The sequence below is a fragment of the Dinoponera quadriceps genome, unplaced genomic scaffold, assembly GCF_001313825.1.
Source record: "Dinoponera quadriceps isolate SergipeBrazil2010 unplaced genomic scaffold, ASM131382v1 scaffold589, whole genome shotgun sequence".
Lineage (NCBI taxonomy): Eukaryota > Metazoa > Arthropoda > Insecta > Hymenoptera > Formicidae > Dinoponera > Dinoponera quadriceps.
In genome coordinates, this window is record NW_014554985.1 from 1,595,843 (window position 1) to 1,613,296 (window position 17,454).

At 45.4% G+C, this 17,454-nt stretch overlaps 1 protein-coding gene across 2 annotated transcripts in view; it reads right to left on the reverse strand.

Moving 5' to 3' along the window:
- Positions 1 to 218: 218 nt before the first annotated feature.
- Positions 219 to 17,454, reverse strand: part of LOC106742756 (MICOS complex subunit Mic60) — a 52,326-nt gene continuing 35,090 nt past the window's right edge. The window contains exons 11-15 of one of the 2 annotated variants that reach the window (XM_014615997.1): positions 12,833 to 12,991; positions 8,896 to 8,999; positions 7,522 to 7,709; positions 1,327 to 1,522; positions 219 to 491 (exon numbers count right to left, since the gene is read on the reverse strand). In XM_014615997.1, the coding sequence (XP_014471483.1) occupies positions 486 to 491; positions 1,327 to 1,522; positions 7,522 to 7,709; positions 8,896 to 8,999; positions 12,833 to 12,991 (653 nt within the window). In that variant the 3' untranslated portion in view covers positions 219 to 485. Of the gene's footprint in view, positions 495 to 1,326; positions 1,523 to 7,521; positions 7,710 to 8,895; positions 9,000 to 12,832; positions 12,992 to 17,454 lie in introns of both variants that reach the window. The other variant, XM_014615995.1, reaches the window with a different exon arrangement.

Here is a 17,454-nt window from a genome sequence, read left to right on the forward strand (position 1 = left end):
TTGATTCAATCTTTTTTTTTCGTGCACGTTCGTTGTTCCGTGAACGACGATTGAAATCCCTGATACGGCCGACTTAGTGTACGTGACGATTTGCATTTTTTATCAAAAAGTTCAAGGCGAGAGAGCGAGGTTACGCGCGGAGAGAACGCGAATTTCCATGCAAGGGTCGTGAGAGGGGATGGGTTTCCGGGGGGCTGGCAAAGAAAAGCGCCACTGCATTCGTTTCACCCGGCACACCAATCCTATCTTTTAATTGCTAGAAAAGACAATGTTCGCTATACAAGGCTGGCAGCGGTTTCGGTTTTGCTTTCTTTCTGCATACTTTTCCTTCCCGCGTTCCTTCTACTACCACCACCACCCGGATATCCATCCATCGGCTCCGTCTCTTCCTCATTCCCCCTCCCCGTTCGTCGACGCTTCCCGCTCTTCCGTGGACGCCTCCGTTGTGTGGTTTGGAACAGTCTTCTCTGTCTGTTGTGCTCGCTTTACTTCTGCTGGAACAATTCGGACAACACATCGAAACGGGGAACGTGAAGGCACGCTCGCGAATACATTTCCGATTACAGTAAACTCGCTTTCTCTCTCTTCGTCCCGCGTATCGAAAAGGTCGCCATCGACAAATAAAGACGTTTTCTCTCGTATGACATCGGCGATTCATGACATGAAGAAAAGTGGCTGGCACCGAATAAAATCAACGGACGTACAATGGACAAAGAAAAAGAGACGGTACAGCTCGGGAAGCGAAAGAAAAGAAAAAAAGAAGAAAACATTACGCTCGACTTGTTTTCGGCCGTAAAGGTCTCCGTAAAATCGCTGTAAATAATACGACAAATAAGTAAAAACAGGACGAACGAATCCTCGGCGGTGATGGATATTCATAAACATGATGAATATCTCCGGCTCGCGCTGCAATTGTCGGCCAGGATGGCTGCGCAGAAACGTGCTTGTTTAACCCAGGAATAGTCACTTTATTTTCGGTGTTTTAAGTAAACGATCCACCTGGGGTCATTTCATACCCCAGCGATCAGAAAATGAAGCTCACATCGCGGTGGATTTTTTCTTTCACCGATCAGGAAACCGATATGTACCTTTCATTTGGGCATTTCGAGAGCTGACCAGTGCAACAAGAACAAGCCGGGCCCGTCTTGACTATCTTCTGACTATCCCCAGGTTAACAGCAGTTAAACTATCGGCGCCGAGACGCGCGCGAAAGCTGGCTATTAATTATACCGGGGAAGCGCGCGGTGTTTCTCCGAAGCCGGCGTGATTGCGAGAGCGTGTCTAATCGCGCCGCTTGTCCGAGGGCTTACAACATGATGCACTGACCTTGGGCGAACCTCCAGCACCGAGATACAAGAGACCGGTCGCACCTGCGTGCGCCAGAAGGGTGTCTACCGCCAACTGCGTCTCTAGCAGGATCCTGGCCTCGTTCATCCAATCCCGGGCGACGCTTCTGGGCGCGCCCTTCAGTAGATTCATGTATCGCAGGACCATCTCGAAGTCCCCGCGATCCAGCCAGTACCTGGAACAAGCGAAATGTTGCACGGAATGTTGCGAGTTTGCGGAGAGCAATGCCTCAGAAGCCGTCGCTTCGGCCTGCGCCGGTACTTCCTACCTTTCCGCTTGATGACGCTCGGTTAGTCCTAGTCTACAATAGGTGCCTTAAGAAATTGATCAGTCACAATCGAATTACAGAAGAATAATCAACGGTGATTGGTCAATTTCCTAAGGCTTCAGGTTTAAAATTCTATCGTAGACCTAGGCTTGACCGGGGTCTACAATGAGAATTTAAGCTCTAAGCCTTAAGAGATTGGCCAATCACAGTCGAGTGTGACTATGCGACAGCGCTGTTCGTGTAACCGGCACCCAAGCTCGCAAATATCAGCCGGGTAGCCGGAATAAAAGAAAATACTCTTCTAAATGAAGTCGCACGTTTTTCCTCGACATCAATATTTTCTCCCCGTCAGTCCGCATGTAAAAGTATACCTGGGTTAATCAACGTCAACGTCAAAATTAACCCCACTAATCCGGCACTGAATTAAAGCAGGAGCCGGGACATCTCTGAACACGGATTCCTGTTGGTTCACTGACGTCTCCTGCGCAATCGTGCGATCAAACGTCCGGCAAACAGCAGCAGCGGCGACAACGGTCGTCCGAGGCGCGATTTGCGGCTGGCAAGCGGCGTGGAAAATTTATCGGCGATTTCTTGACGGTTATTCACGACGAGCGATCCATCACTTCATCGCGGAGTTTCGAGACGGACGCACCCTCCCCTCCCCTTCCTCTCTTCCCCACTCCGTCGCTCTTTCTCTGCCCCTTTCGGGGAAATACCGGGCGGAATAGTTTGGCGAAAGGCACTCGCGGCGGAATAGTTGGCGACATCCGGTACACCCGGAAGTTGCGCCATCGAACACGACCTTCTCCAAAAGGAAACGCCGACTTGGAGAGAGAGACTGCAAGCGGTTCGTTAAAAACTTTACCTCCCCCCCTCCCCCACGCTGCGTTCGATCGGACCTTCTCGAGCGGGATGGAACGTTTATTCACCGGCTTAGGATTAAGTTAGCGATACCCACCGCCACGACAGGATGTCGCCTTTCTCCCGGGCCGGGAGAACGCGGTTCCTTCGAGGGAAGGATGTCGCATGCAAAGCTAACGTCGGTGGAAAACTTTACCGCCCCGTATATACGTGTATCTATCTGCCGCGTACGGTGCACCGTCGCCCGTTCCGATGCGGTAAAGTGAGATTAATGTTTTATCCCGCGGCTTACGCGGCTGATTTACGAAAAGAGAAAGAATGCGTTGCCCGGGCGACGTGCGAGAACCGCGGGGAAGATCTCTGCTCCGGACGGAAAATTGCGATTAAATGTTACGTAAACGCGCGCGTAAATATTTAACGTTTTTCAATTTACTACTTGCAGATCACCGCCGATCACCGTTTTACCGTACGATCGGTGGTGACTTTTCCAGGCCTGATGCTAAAATTATTTCAGGGGTCCTTCTTTTAAGAAGGTAATCTAGGATATTCGTCGATGAGAAGGAAAAAGATCGGTTACATAAGTAGCTACGCGCGTTGCGGGTGACGAAGAAGGGAAAGCAAAAAAGCTTTGAGAGACTCGAAAAGCAAGAATTATTCGAGGAAGCAGGTTCGTCAGAGTTTCTCGGGCAAATCGATAATTGTTCTTTAAAACCCCACCATTTTAATAACTTACAATATTTTATATTTGTTCTCGTCCATAGTTACATTCATAATAATTAAAAATCTGTTCGAATTTTTCTACTCGGTTGAGTCAGAAGAAGTACCGTCGTGCAATCAACGACACAATATTTTTAAATCTATATGATATAAAAATTGATTAATATTTAGCTATAGAAAAAATTGTAAATATTTATTAAATATGTCTGAATATACGTGTAAAAGCGCAAAGCGATACATGTAGTAGTTTCCTTTGAAAAAATTCACAAAAAAAAACAAGTTATTTTCACGCGTTTTGAAGTAAACTTTCTGAACCCCTTAACTTACAAGTAAATGAAAAGCTTATGAAAGCTTATGAAAAGAAGCTTATAAATAATTGAAAGGAAGTGACTGAAATAGAGAGCCCTCCCGATATGGGGGAGGGGGGGGGGTACGATGCTTTAGCATCTCTCGCTAGTTTTTATACAAGTCCGCTATTGCGACCCGACGATCGTTCGATCGCGAGTTCGTCGCTACGACGCCGTCATGCACGACGCGGTCTGCAGGGCTTTTAAAGAAAATAACGGGGGGATCAACAGGGGTCGCGGGCACAATACGTCCGCCGGAAAACTGCGGACCGCCTCTCTGCCTTCTCATTTACGACGAATCCTACGGACGGCTCCTACGTGAAATGGAACACGCGGGTCTATTCGCAGAACGTTTATCCTCCGTCTTGAAATCAACTCCGCGATAGCATGTGGCCTAATTCGAGGCACGGACGATCCCGAAGTTTCTTGTTGCCTTCGGATTTCATATTCGGTGATATCGCGGGAACTTTCCGACTGTAGCCTTCACCCTGCACCAAGATCGGAGATCCCTGAGATCTATTAAGAAGAGAATTCGCTTTTCCTGCACGTGTTACTTCGTAAAAGATCGCGGAACGGAGTTCGGTTCCCTTTATACACGACGGCCGTATCATCTTCTCGGTCTCGGCGGTAGCGCGCAGACTTCTTTCATAATGATCTCGATCGAACTGTCACGTGAAGTTTGACCATGCTCTATTTGTACGTGATTATTTCTTCAATTTATTCGCAGTTAACTTCGCATATCAACTCGCGTATCAACAGATAGTTTTGTCGTCCAATAGTCACATCTGTCATTGCTAGTATTTTCAGAACGACGATAGTCTTCATTAAAGATGTATCAAGGTATGCTGCTATTTCAACTTTTTTCACGGTATGAAAATGTGTTCTTAGAACACTAAACGACCGTTGGAATTTATCTTGTTTAACATCAACATTTATGACGATCTTTGGCCTCAACTGACGCCTCTGACACGTGTTTCTTATGTCAAAGTATACGCATAGTGAGAAAAAGATTTCTTCAAATTTAATCAGTTTCATTGCACCCAAACAAATTTCATCGCTGACATGCTCCGAAGAAACTAATGTTTCGATTAATAAGTACGACTGTTAGACTTTTCAACGAATATGTATCGCTATCTTAAATAAAAAAAATTTTTTTGAAACGAAAGATAATTATCTCACAAAGAAATTATTTGTTGCGTTTTACATATTTATTATAAACGAATACTATTTTATTCGGTTAAAAGATACAAATAATGGCATTTCTTCTGTTAAATAATAGGATTCTCTTGAACGAGACGCGAGCGCATTTCCGTTTGGGTTTCGCAAAAATCGGGATTGAAAAATTTACGGAGCATACCGCGAGATTTTTGCGGTAGGACGAATTCATTTACGGAAATCGTAAATAAATCCGTCGGAAGTTAGACGCGGTACGTTGGCTGTCCGTTCTCGAGTTCAGGAAATCTTTTAGCGGCGCAAGCTTCCATGATGTATCGACTGCGCGTCGGTGTTGCCCTCCCCCCTCCCGAAAGATTCGTCCACGGGCGTTGAAAGTGTGTGCATACCGCAGTGCGACTCGAAATTAAACATTCAGAAGACTCACGCCCGGCGTGTCCGCTCCGTGGACGACGAACATGTCACGCGAGCCGCGCGTTGCATATATCGCCAATTTCAAAGCCCACGGCGCGCGGAGTAACTTATCCCGCCCTGATATCCACCCTGGAGAGGCCTAGTGCGCGTAAAATATGCTACCTGCATCGGCATCCGTACATTATTTATTCACGTCGCTGCATATCGTTCGTAATGTCAGCCGCGGCATCGGCTCGGGTCGTACACGGGATTCCGCGCTGAGAGTTGCGGAAAAAAGTGTCCTCTCGAACCCTCCCCCCTCCCCCAACCGTTTTTTTATTTTCCCTTGCAGTCTCTCTGTCCACCTCTCCTTCTCTGCACGCCTGATAGAATAATTACATATTCATCAGAACAGCGTTTACGCTTTACGAGCGACAAGGGAAGGGCATAACTTCACGAGTTGCATTATGAAATGGACCCGATGAAAAAGAGAAGAGAGAGAGGCGTTCCTCTCCCGTGAGTTCTACTTCCCGCGGAAAACATTACACGAGATGACCGAAGTGTCACGAATTATTGAGGAAAGATGTAAGGAACGGATTAAATCGTTACACTATTTGCGTTTATTTCAAGGGATCCCCGACTTGCGACCGAAACGTTTCGCTTACGAGCTAATGATTAAACATCTCGATCTCAGCTATTGAATTCGTACAAGAACTTAATTCGCACTTGATTGCGTAGATCCGTGCAGAGCTTTTTCACGGGCGTTTCTTTCCAAACTTCGATCTGACGGATTTTCTCTCTCGCGCGTATCTCACGGAAATCACATTTTACGTGCCGATGATATCAAACTTCCGCCGGACGTTCCGTCGCGCGGAACCTAACCGTGAAATAACGTGAATAATAGATTTTTAATTCGTGGACGCAGGCTCGCGCCACGAGACGGTAACCGACGGCCGGAGGCGAAAGGGAGCGTAACTCCGCACGTGCCAAGAATGTCGGCACGGAGAGTCTATTTTCTTTCGTAACAGACACTCGATATTCCGCAAGCCGCTCCTCGTGGCCGCCAAAAAGCACGGCGCGAGAAAACAAGCGAGAAGTGCTTTTAAGTATGCAAAACTATCTCTTCCTCTCTCTCACGCGCGCGCGCGCGCGGTCCAAGACGGCGGCCGGGAGCGTCGTCGTCGAGGTCTTCCTCTCGCCAGACACTCGCGGCGCAGTGAGAGCGGAAGATCGAGCATATATTTTTCGTGCGAACGAAAACAGATGCCACCCCGTTTTCATGGATTCCCGAACACGTGAGATTCACGCCGAAGATCGCGTACGATAACTCGTCGTGTCAAAATTCATCCCTCCCCCCCCCCTCTTCTCCTAGTTGATCCGTAAATTTATTTTATTAGGAATCTTTTCAAATCTTCAAACAGTAGCATATTAATCGAAACGAATATTCGATCGAGTAATTAAAATTGCTTTTCTCGAAAAGAAAATGCCGTGAAACGATATTTTGTATACAATATCTGATTTTACATATTTGCATAAAGAATCGCCCCTCTTACGGACTTGTGTCGATGATTACGGCTGGATTCCTGTGTAAACGTCTACTTAACTCGACCTCCGACTGTTCATTACATTTTACATAAAATGATAATTCCAGGTAATCCGGGAAGGAGAAACAATCAACGTATGCTAATCTTTATTTAACATTTCGAAGGATAAGTCTAGGTAACGTTCCGCGAAACCAAAGAGGTGGCCTTCGCGAGAAAAACGAAGGGATAAGGCGGGTAAAATGGCCCGACAACGGATTTCGCCAGGGATAACCCGACGAGTAGTAAATGGTATTCTTTGTCAAAGTGTTACGTGGCGGATATTACGGCAGGTGTTTTCGTCTTTCCTTCGCCTCGTTGATGGCCGACTGGATATATTGCTCTCTCTCTCTCTCTCTCCCTCTCTCCGGTCCTTAGAGTCTCGTAAGGATAATTTATAGGGTCGTCCGGGCCACAGAGCGAATAGAGAAAGAGAGAAAGAGGGCCTTGCGTGACGCGGAAATTGCTGCTCGAGTTACGAGTACAATAAAGGTGCATTTAATCGGCGACGTGATAAATCCTATTAGTGTGTGTGTGTCGAGAGTATCGACGACCTCGCACCGACGTTGCTTAACCTCGTACTCTTCCTCTCCCCACCTTGTATTGAGAATTCCATGTCGCACAATTCGTCGGCTCTTCACGCCGATAGAACTCGGCGAAGAAACTCTGTGCGGAGCAAATATTTGAGGAAAAAAACCGTGTTCGGTTGCAGCCTCGATTGAGGATTTTAAGTTTCGTCCTGTGCGCGACAAACTCGCTCAGATTAACCCGGGATTAACTGACCAAGCGCATCGGGGTGATACGGCAGTTTTGAACAATTTACGAGAGGTCTCACCTGGCGCGGTAAAGTATGTCGTACGTATTCAGCGAGTTCACATCAATTGGCTGGTCTTCGAGCTCGCTCTTTGGAATTGGATCGGCCGTTCTGATGATGAAGAAACTTTGAAGATAGCTAAGCAGATACACAGGCAAAGACGCACCCTCCTCTGGCACCATGGCTAATCTTCTCGCCACGCTCTCTACCTGGCAACATGTAACGAGAGAACGAACTTTTAAGACTCGAAGCTGTGATGATCGGTTGATGATCGGATCTCGAAGAAAGAGGAAATTTTGGACGATAATTCAGCTTCGTTCTTTAGAAAATCAAATTAATGGAAAATACAATTGGCCTGTAAAAGCCAGATGTTGGATGTGAATGTGTAAACAATTATGAAAAAAAAGAAAAAAAAAGAAAAAAAAACTGATTAGATAACTGATTAAACAAAATATGTCAGGAGCAAAAATAAATGCAATACGAACTATTTTTCTATTTTCGACGAGGTCACATTTATGTCTTACGCACGTAGAGAATTTTTCTTCAAGATACAAACATTCATGAACCGAAAAAATAGTGATCTTGTCTGGCTATACCTGCAATGTCGAAGCGACTTAGGGAAATACAGGAAATTTAAAGAACAAAAAATAAAACTGTACGCGGAAGTAATTTTTTCCGATAAGTATGAAACTTTCTCAGTGAGCTTTGAAACGCAGACGAAAAATAAATTCCTATATTGAATGCAAATTTTGTCCGACGTTTCGTTAACATTTCAGTTAATTTCTTCAGACAACCTTTTTACCCTTTTACGATTATACGATTTGTTTGAAAACCAAATTGAATAATAACGAAAGGATTAAAAGTCGTCATCGATAACCTCATAAATTAAAAATACCTTTTTTCATTCAATATCTGTCGGAAAAGTCGGCTGAAGAATGTAATGCAAATAGCAGAACGATGGCCACGCATTCTACAGTTAAATAATTTTCATATAATTTAATCATTTTAATCACAATCTTTTTTAACAATTTTTGTGCAGAGTGTTAATTTCATAAAATATTCAGATGTGTCGATGAAGTGATGTTATTTCCACGAGAATATATGTATTATACATCTACGATTATAATCATTCTGCCGCTTATTTTACTTTTCCTGTTTAAGATTGCCCGATTCCCGCAGTACTTCTAATCGATTCCTCCATTCGCTTACTAAGTTTGACTCTCCGATTACGCGCGAACACAGAGAGCGGCTCTTATTTCGAAGGACAACATCGCACAAGCAACGAAAATGCCGTTCGCGATCGAACGACGCGATCATCTCGCGCAAAGTGGACGACGGAGAATACGCGAGGGTGGTGTGATTCCGCGGGGTGGAGGGGGAAAAGGCGGTAATTACCTTGAGGAATCTCTCGCGCAGGGCATCTTCCGGGAACACTCCTCTCTTGGCAGCTTCTTCGGGAATGCCTCGAATAGCGGCGCACACCAGAGGATCGTCCTTCGCTGCGAACGAAAGGAGCGGAAAATTGAATTGACGCGGACACCCACACACACCTACACACACGTACGCATGTGCCGCGCGCGCACACACTTCGATTATCGAATTAATTAATCGCAATACCAATTAGCGGCTCTAGACTCGTTTATTCGTTCCGGGCCGACGTTTCGCCAGTTTTGACAGGTAGAATTAATCGGCGTACGCACACGCAAGCACATATGTTATTCGCGCGATCACCCAACTTCCGCAGTAGCGCAATTTGCTTTGCGGCCGTCGAATCCACAACGTTTCGGCTACGTTTTTCCCTCATTGGCGCGAATCGGTTGGCCCCCGTCGTACGAACTTCGTTGCGGGCGCACATTTCGGTCTGTGGTTCGCGATTGGTTATTGCGAATAACGTATCATACATACACACACAGAACACACACGGAAGCATATATAGATGCACAGGTAATAAGCTTGCTGCAATGAGAATCGTTTCCGCGCGCGCTGTGAACGATCTCTCGTCCGAGTGTGTATGAGAGAAAGAGAGAGAGAGAAAGAGAGGAGACCTCCGACGATCAGCGCTGCTGACCAAAGAGGCGCCGAAGCGAGAGGAACTCGCTTCATCGCTCGGCTGATGCCTCCAAGTAAACGGCCACCCACCACCACCTATTTCCGAGTCTCGACGGAATCTTTGCGTCGGTAATTTAACATTTTAACACTACCGACTCCGGGAGAACGACTTACGCGTCGAGATAGCGTCCCGGCTACCGGCAATTAAACCTTGGCCTTGCCCGCGAGAAAGTCACGCACATACACACATACGAACTCGCTTTCGCTCGAAAAGCGCCCGGCAAAAAATTTATAGACACTTGGAGCAATTAACCGAACCCGGCTAGTCGCGGTAGCTAACGGTGGATGGCGAGAGGAGGAGGGAGAGGAGGTGGAGGGGGTATAATTAATGAACACGAACGGGGCACTTCATCAGGCTGACACGAGCTCTTTGAAATGCTCACCGTGCGGGGCCTTTATGAACGTTCGCTTCCGATTAAGTCATAAATCTTCGACGGAGTTCTCTTTCGCTGAGCGGCGGCCTCTCCTCGGTCTCTCGGTGGCTACATACGCATTCGAGAGAGAAAGAGAGAGAGAGACTATGTCGTTCCTATTGTTCCGGGCTTTCATACCGCCTCGAAGCGAAGGCGGTGCCCGCGGGAATAGCGCGAATCGCTGAAATGCTGCGACGACGACGGCGGTAACGGAGGGCGAGCGCGATTAAAACGCGTTCGGGAACTCGTTTCCGAACTGAAAAACCGCCCCTCTACTGGGACAACACTCCCGCAGACTCAGCCGCCACCGGAAATGAAATATACGCCGTCCGAGTCGAGATTTTCACGTTGCTCCTTTGACGCCCTTGAGGACGGTTCGCGCCTACTTTGGTGGCTGTCTAAAGATTTTCCATCCTGAGGTTTTATTTGAAATTATTGGGAAAACAAAGTTTCTTTTTTTTTTGGAAAAAAGTATTTTTATACCGAGGATTGGCTTACGTCATGTTGTCAACGGCGCGCTTCAACCCGCCGCCCCTCTCTGACGATCGACGGTATCTGAATCGCGCGCGCGCCAGGAAGACGCTCGGTCACGATGAAGCACGTTCGAGGGTGGAGCATCGAAGCGGCAGCGATACCAGGTGAAATATGAACCTTGGCTTTTACGCCACCGTACGCTATTGTTGCGCGGCGCGGTGCTGAAAGCGCGTTTCAATTTGTACACACGTATGAGGCGCGCGTTGTATCGCGTCGAGAAAAAAAAAGGAAAAAAAAGAAAAAAAGAGGTGGAAAAGGTGGAAAGAATTAGAGGGGCGAGACGAAATCATTTTTTCGCGAATTATACGCTTTTTTTAATACCGAGGCGCGAAATAATAAACGGAGATAAACGTCGAGCTGAAATTTAAATAAATCACTCGGCTATCGGATAGAGGGAAAAATGAAACAAAAAAAAAAGAGAAGGAAGAAAGAAGAGAAAACGTCGAAAAAAGTGTTATGTTTTCATTTATCTAAGTACGGGCTATTAATTTAACACGTTTCGATGTGGTCGGAAACGGTAATTAAATATAACACGCAAACTTCCGCAAAACGTGTACGTACACGCGAAACGATGCGCTTTGCAGGCTTAATTAAGCTCGGCTATGCCCGCTATATTAACTCGGCTTCGCTCTCGAAAAACGCGTGCAATAATAACGACGTACATACACAGTGGCTGATTAATAATAATTACGAGCGACCGCGCTGCGTGACGTCTTCGGCGTCCACGACTGTAAAGCTGCACCGCGGTGCATTCTGTGGCCGAAGTTTTCGCGTGCTACTTTAGAAGTTATTCACCATATTTCGCATCAAATGGGTCCGCCGAGCGGTATTACTTTAAAAGTACATCGCTCTATTTCCTCGTTTCTCGTAGGGAAGAGAGAGAGAGAGAGAGAGAGAGAGAGAGAGAGAGAGAGCGTTGCGGAACGCAGCAGAACGTGCTCGTAAATAAAAAGTTAACATACTCAGAGAAAAATATTGTTATTTTCGGAGACAATATCCTCTTTTTATTTTAACCACAAAAATAGTAGTAACAACATGCACGTAAGGTTAATGTCATTGTAACACTATAGTAACATTTACTAGAAAAATAGTTCTCTTGATTATTTCTGTTAAAATGAGAAAAAAGGATATTGTTATCCGCAAAAATATTTCTATATTTGCAATTATATTTTTCTCTCCGCGCAATACATGATGCGCGTGCCAAAATGCAGTGAAAATAACGAGTCATCGTCATCGGCCTGTATAAGGCGTAATGGTGAAATGCGCGCCGCGTTATCCACGTAGAAATTTCCCGGAGGCGCAGCATAGATTCCAATCCGAATTCCCAAATTTATTTCATACTGAGAGAAAAATGTATGTTTGAAACTATAACGACACAGTGAAAAAATTATAGTAAAAAAACTGTAAATAAATATAGTAAATGTTCTTATAATATGGATTATAATATAAACATAGCGTGACCAATCCGTGTAAATTTTTTTACCATGAATTATAATGGTTTTAAGTATAATTATATAGTAAAAGTAGACCAAATATGTAATGGGGTAACAGAAATTAACAGTTTTATACAGTCAACGCAATCGTAAAAAATAATAAATAATACTTATGTAACAATATTCTCTTGTACTGAAAAACATCGGAATAAAATGTGAAATAACTCGAAAAGTATTCGTATTTATTGACCTTGCCCTGATACTTTTATGCGTATAATGAACAGAGGAATCAATTTGTGTTAAAAAAAGAGAAATATGATTCTATTAAAAAAAAAAAAAAACGAAGTCGACCTTGAAATCATCTTGAATTATTGAATTATAGTGAAATTAAGGTCACTGTCTTATGTTCCTTTCTAAACCTTACAACTTTTATCTGAAACATTTTCCGACATCTTCCATATTTCTCGAAATATTTGCCTGTTAAGATTAAAACGAATCACTCTGTGTATAATTACAAAGTGTAAACAGCAAAATACTTAATATGTTACGTTTAATTCTAATATAAAATAGAAACTGGAAAAAATCGTTGGGAAAGGATTAGGCAGATCAAATCGAATCGGTTTGGAATTTCCACTTGAAATCGCAAATCGTTTGTAATATTACATTTGCCGCCTAATTTAGACAATTTCCCAACCAGATTCTACGTATTTATATATTTAGGAGATCGGAACGGATCCCAATTAGATTCCACGAAATTTTCTACGTGGGTAAAGGTGCGTGTCAAACTTAAAATACATAATACGTGTATATACGGTTAAAGTCAAACTCAACCAAGGTACTCACGTGCTGCCTTGGAAACTGCGTTAATTTCAGGTTCTAATGGTCTGATCACTTTGTCTATAGGTGTACCCAGTGGTCCGATTTTCACCGCTCTGGCCAGGGCTTGACAGGCCGACCAGAGAATCTGCGCGTTCGATACACCCTTCTCCTCCTCTATGCGGGCTGAAACAAAAATATTTCATCCGAACTTATCGAACGTTCCGGAGTGGAGCTACTTTTCGGTCCGCTTCCCCCGCAGAAAAATGGTCCACGTTATTAGAAATTTAAATAGCCTTGTTAATAGTTCGCGGGAAGAAAATTTACACGCGCCCGAGAGGCCCGAGAGAGCGGGTTTTCGTTTTCTCTCATTAAAATAATTTTGCATTCGCGCGATCATAAATTAGCCCAAGCGGGAGATAAGTAAAATGCATCTGCATCCCGGCATCGTTTCGCGCTGAAAACTCAAGTGGCGCGATTAAGTGCCGGATGAGGAGAAAACTTGAAAAAAACTTGGAAAAACCTTGACAACTTTTTCACTCGCGACATGTATATTAATACGCGCGGTGATCTATATTAATCGTCACCATTCCTCGCATTATTATCGCTGAATTTCAACTGTCAAGTTAAAAAAGAGAGGGAGAGAGAGAGAGAGAGAGAGAGAACACACGCACGCAATCGTCAAGAGAGGACGGCTGGCAAAATTCGCTCGTCTAATTTAATTTGCGCCGACGTATCCGCCGAGGCTCCTCGATCGTTTGGGAATCCCCCAGGGTATCGCTGTCATGTTATAGCAACGTGACAAACATTTTGCGCACTTCCGTGACGCGGTCGAATTTTTCGGTAGAAACGTTCGTCGGGAAAATCCCGTCGTGTTGATATATGTACAGGTTTTTCCATTAAGAGGCTTCATTTAATTTAAATTATTAGAAAACAGTTCCTTTTTTTTTCTTTTGAAAAAATGGTGATGTTTTTATTACAATGCAAAGTACGGACTGTACGATTAAGTGTGCAACGCGATATCTGATAAATGGCCGCCTCGACTTATTATCACGAACGGTCATTTTTTCGAGGAAATCTCGCCTCGCGTTTTCGCATAATTGCCGCTCGATTTCGCGAATAACGCTTCTGATATTGTCCTTGAGTTCTTGAATCGCTTGCGGAGCATTGGCGTGAATCTTATCCTTCACACAGCCCCAAAGAACACAGTCCAGCGGCGTTAAATCGCACGATCCAGGCAGCCAATTATTAAAGTCTCCGCGTCGAGAAATTCATGCGCTCAGAGAACTTTTCACGCAATAACGCGATTATTTCGCTGCATTTGTATAGCACGTTGCGCCGTCCTGCTGGAAATAAACATCGTCCAGGTTCAAATCATCCACTTCAGGCCAAAGAAAGTCGGTCAGCATCGTAACGGTAACGCAGCTCATTCTAATTTGATCCAAACGTTCAAATTTTTTGATTAGGTTAACGATTGCTGGACGAGAAGGTGCTTCATTACGGCCGAAAGCAGTACAAATTGTATGTCTCCGCGAAATGTTCACCATTTTTCCAGTGAATTTTCACAATTTCTATACGTCGCTGAAGAGTATATCGTTCTATTTTCGTTAACCCTACATATTTTACTCGTCAGCTGTTAAGGAATGACAGTTATCATTGACAGGTGAAAAATGGCGAAAAATCCAAGAAACCTCTATACATTATGAAAACCCGTCGTCATGTTGCACACGCACGATCGTTTCCGGAAATCGGCGAGCGAGGCGGACACTGTTATGCATAATTTATAAACAAAGCATATTTACAAGCGAAAGATAAAACTCGGGCGCAAACCCTAACCTTGTAATCCGCAACGGCCCGCCGGAACATTAAAGCGTCTGGCGCGGATATGAACGCAGATGAAAATTTTCAATTTATGCGTCAGGCGATAAGTTTAATCGTGATAAAAAAAAAGGGGGGGGGGGAAAGAGGAGGGGAACTCGCCGGTTCTCAGGGAGCAAAAAGAACCGGCGACGGAGAAATAAACAATCGCAGTGTACAAACTTTCACAGTCAACGTGATTGGATTAAAAGCGCGCCCGGCGGTGCAAACATCGTTACATCATCGTAAATATTTTCACGGGTCCGCGGCACGTGTGCATGAAAATATTGTTTTAATATAACGCGCGCGCGTGCGCGCGAAAAAACGAGACAATTAAAAGGATATGAGGTTTCGCGATTTTCGCGCCGTTATTGATGGAACGATTGTTTAACAAATCATCCACGGGAGATAAATCGAGATTTAATCGGCCGTCCGTCGGTCCGTCGGCCCATCGTCGCGCGTGCCGCGGCGGTACCCGCGCGATTGATGGAACAGTGAATCGGAGAACAACCGAGAAAGATGTTCCACGGCGGCCGTTAACGCCAGGAGGAAAGAGGAACGAGAATCCGTCCGGATCCGCGCGGCTCTTAACTCGTGATTTATTACGCGTATTAATCCGCATCGGTTTACCGAGTGATCTCGTCCAGAGAAAACTATCTCGCCCGGGGTTTTAGAGATTTTCCCCCCTGCTTCGTCCGTTACTTCCGGCAGTGCGTTCCACCCGGATCGCAAACGCGATCCGCATTTCCGTTCGCACGCGACGTCGCACGCACGGAGAAGAATTTTGCCGGAACAATAAATGTTCGTCGATGTAGTGACAGCGAAAAGAAATTTATTCGGACAGCGGAAAGATTTGTTAAGGATATCAATTGTCCAGCAAATAGCAATTAACACTCTTAACGAATCTTCCCGCTGTCCAAACAAACTTTTTCTTCGGCCCGACGCGGCACCGCATGACGGTGTGTGCTTCAGAATGATTAGGCGTAAAAATTAATTAAATAAATCAAGATGCGTCTAATAATATGCCTGTATATTTACTCGTACATAATAATCCGTGTACCCGAAGCTGTCGCGCCAAATAAGCAATCAAATAAGCGGGGGATGAAAAATGTCGCGAGATGAGGGTACGACCTGCTGTAATCCGTCTTAAGGTTAACCCCGAACTGCTCGCAACTATTGCCGTACCGTCGGGGGTCGGCGTTCATTAAAAAAATTCATCATTAACGTCTCCCAGGATTAGAACGGAGCAATTAAAGTCAATTTACATTGGCGCCCGCGCGAACGGGCGAGAAAGCAAATTATAGCCCGTAACAAGTGCAATATCATTCTTTATGACGGTAATCACTTTCGGGCCATGGACGTTTCGAGGACACGTGCGCGCGCGCGAGCGCGCTCGTGATTAATCTCTCGCAATAGATGTTACAGCCGGCCCGGCCCCGATTTTATCGCCGGACGCGGAATTTTACGAGGGGCATTTTTGTCCTCCAAATATTATCGTCCTTTCGCAAAAATATCCATAATACGTTTAGCGTAGATAAAAACGTAGCGAGAAAAAGGGAGAGAAAGGGAGGGCGAAGAGAAGGGGGGAAAACCCTCACGCCGAAGGCTTAGTCAGCAAGCCGACCGTTATCTTCCACTTTAAATTTTACCGCCCCCCTCCTCCCTCTCTACGCTCAAATAACCGAATCGTAATTCGCGACTGCGGCAATATCATTTTTCGCAATAGCAATAACTCGGGCGGTATTCGCGCGGTCCTTCGCAATTAAATTAATCCTTCGCGGGAGGCACGCGCGCGCGCGCATTTTATCGCGCCTGGGAAAAACGCAATGGCGACGGCCAGACCGGTATTATCAATTTCGCCGCATAAGCAAGCGCTTCGCAAACTCCGCCGTAAATGTCCCGGTCGGTCTGCAGCGGAAAGGCAGCGAATTACCGAATCCGTCGTGTTATTTCGGCTTTATTGCCACTTTCGCTACGCGCTTCGCTTTATCGGCAGTACATTACACATAAACCGCGGGACCGGCCGTCCGTCGCTTTTTCCCTTTTTACGAGTGGATCGAACGCGACAGGTAATTCCGCCCGTTTCGCGAAAAATCGAATAGAAGTCGCGCACCGACGTCACCGTCGACGTAGCTCGCGTTTCATCCGTGGTAGAATATATTAGATGTGCAAATTAATACGGTGCCTTTGCATTTAACGTCCTGTAACTCAGGTTCGAATCAAAATTTTTTCCCGTCCTATGGCGATCTGAAAGCGCCAACCTTAAGCTTTGAGAAGCGCTATAATAGTTGACGGCCTTGCCGATGGAACTTCGGAAAGCAGTAGTTATCGCGATGTTGTTTGAAAGGAAGTATTTGAGGCGCCGCATCCTTTATACACTCCAGTTGAATAAAAATGCTGCTCGGTCTGGCGAAATGATTTGTTCCGCTTTGGGTGAAGATGCTGTGACCCATAAAACTTGTAAATAGACCTTTCGCCGGCAATGGAAGCAGACAGATGATTCTGCTGCACGATAACGCGCGGTCACATACTTCAAAAGGAACGAAGGATCTCATTTGTACATTGGACTGGGAAATTCCCCCTCATATTATCCCCCCCCCCCCCGGCTTATTCCCAAGATCCAGCCCCGTCGGATCACCACCTATTTCGGTCGCTTCAACAGCACCTGGCGAACACGCATTTTAATACAGTTGACGAGATCCGAAAAAGCATCGATGACGAGATCGAATCAAAACCGCCAAGTTTTTTCCCGCGAGGGCATTCATCAGTCACCCGACAGGTGGAATAAAGTC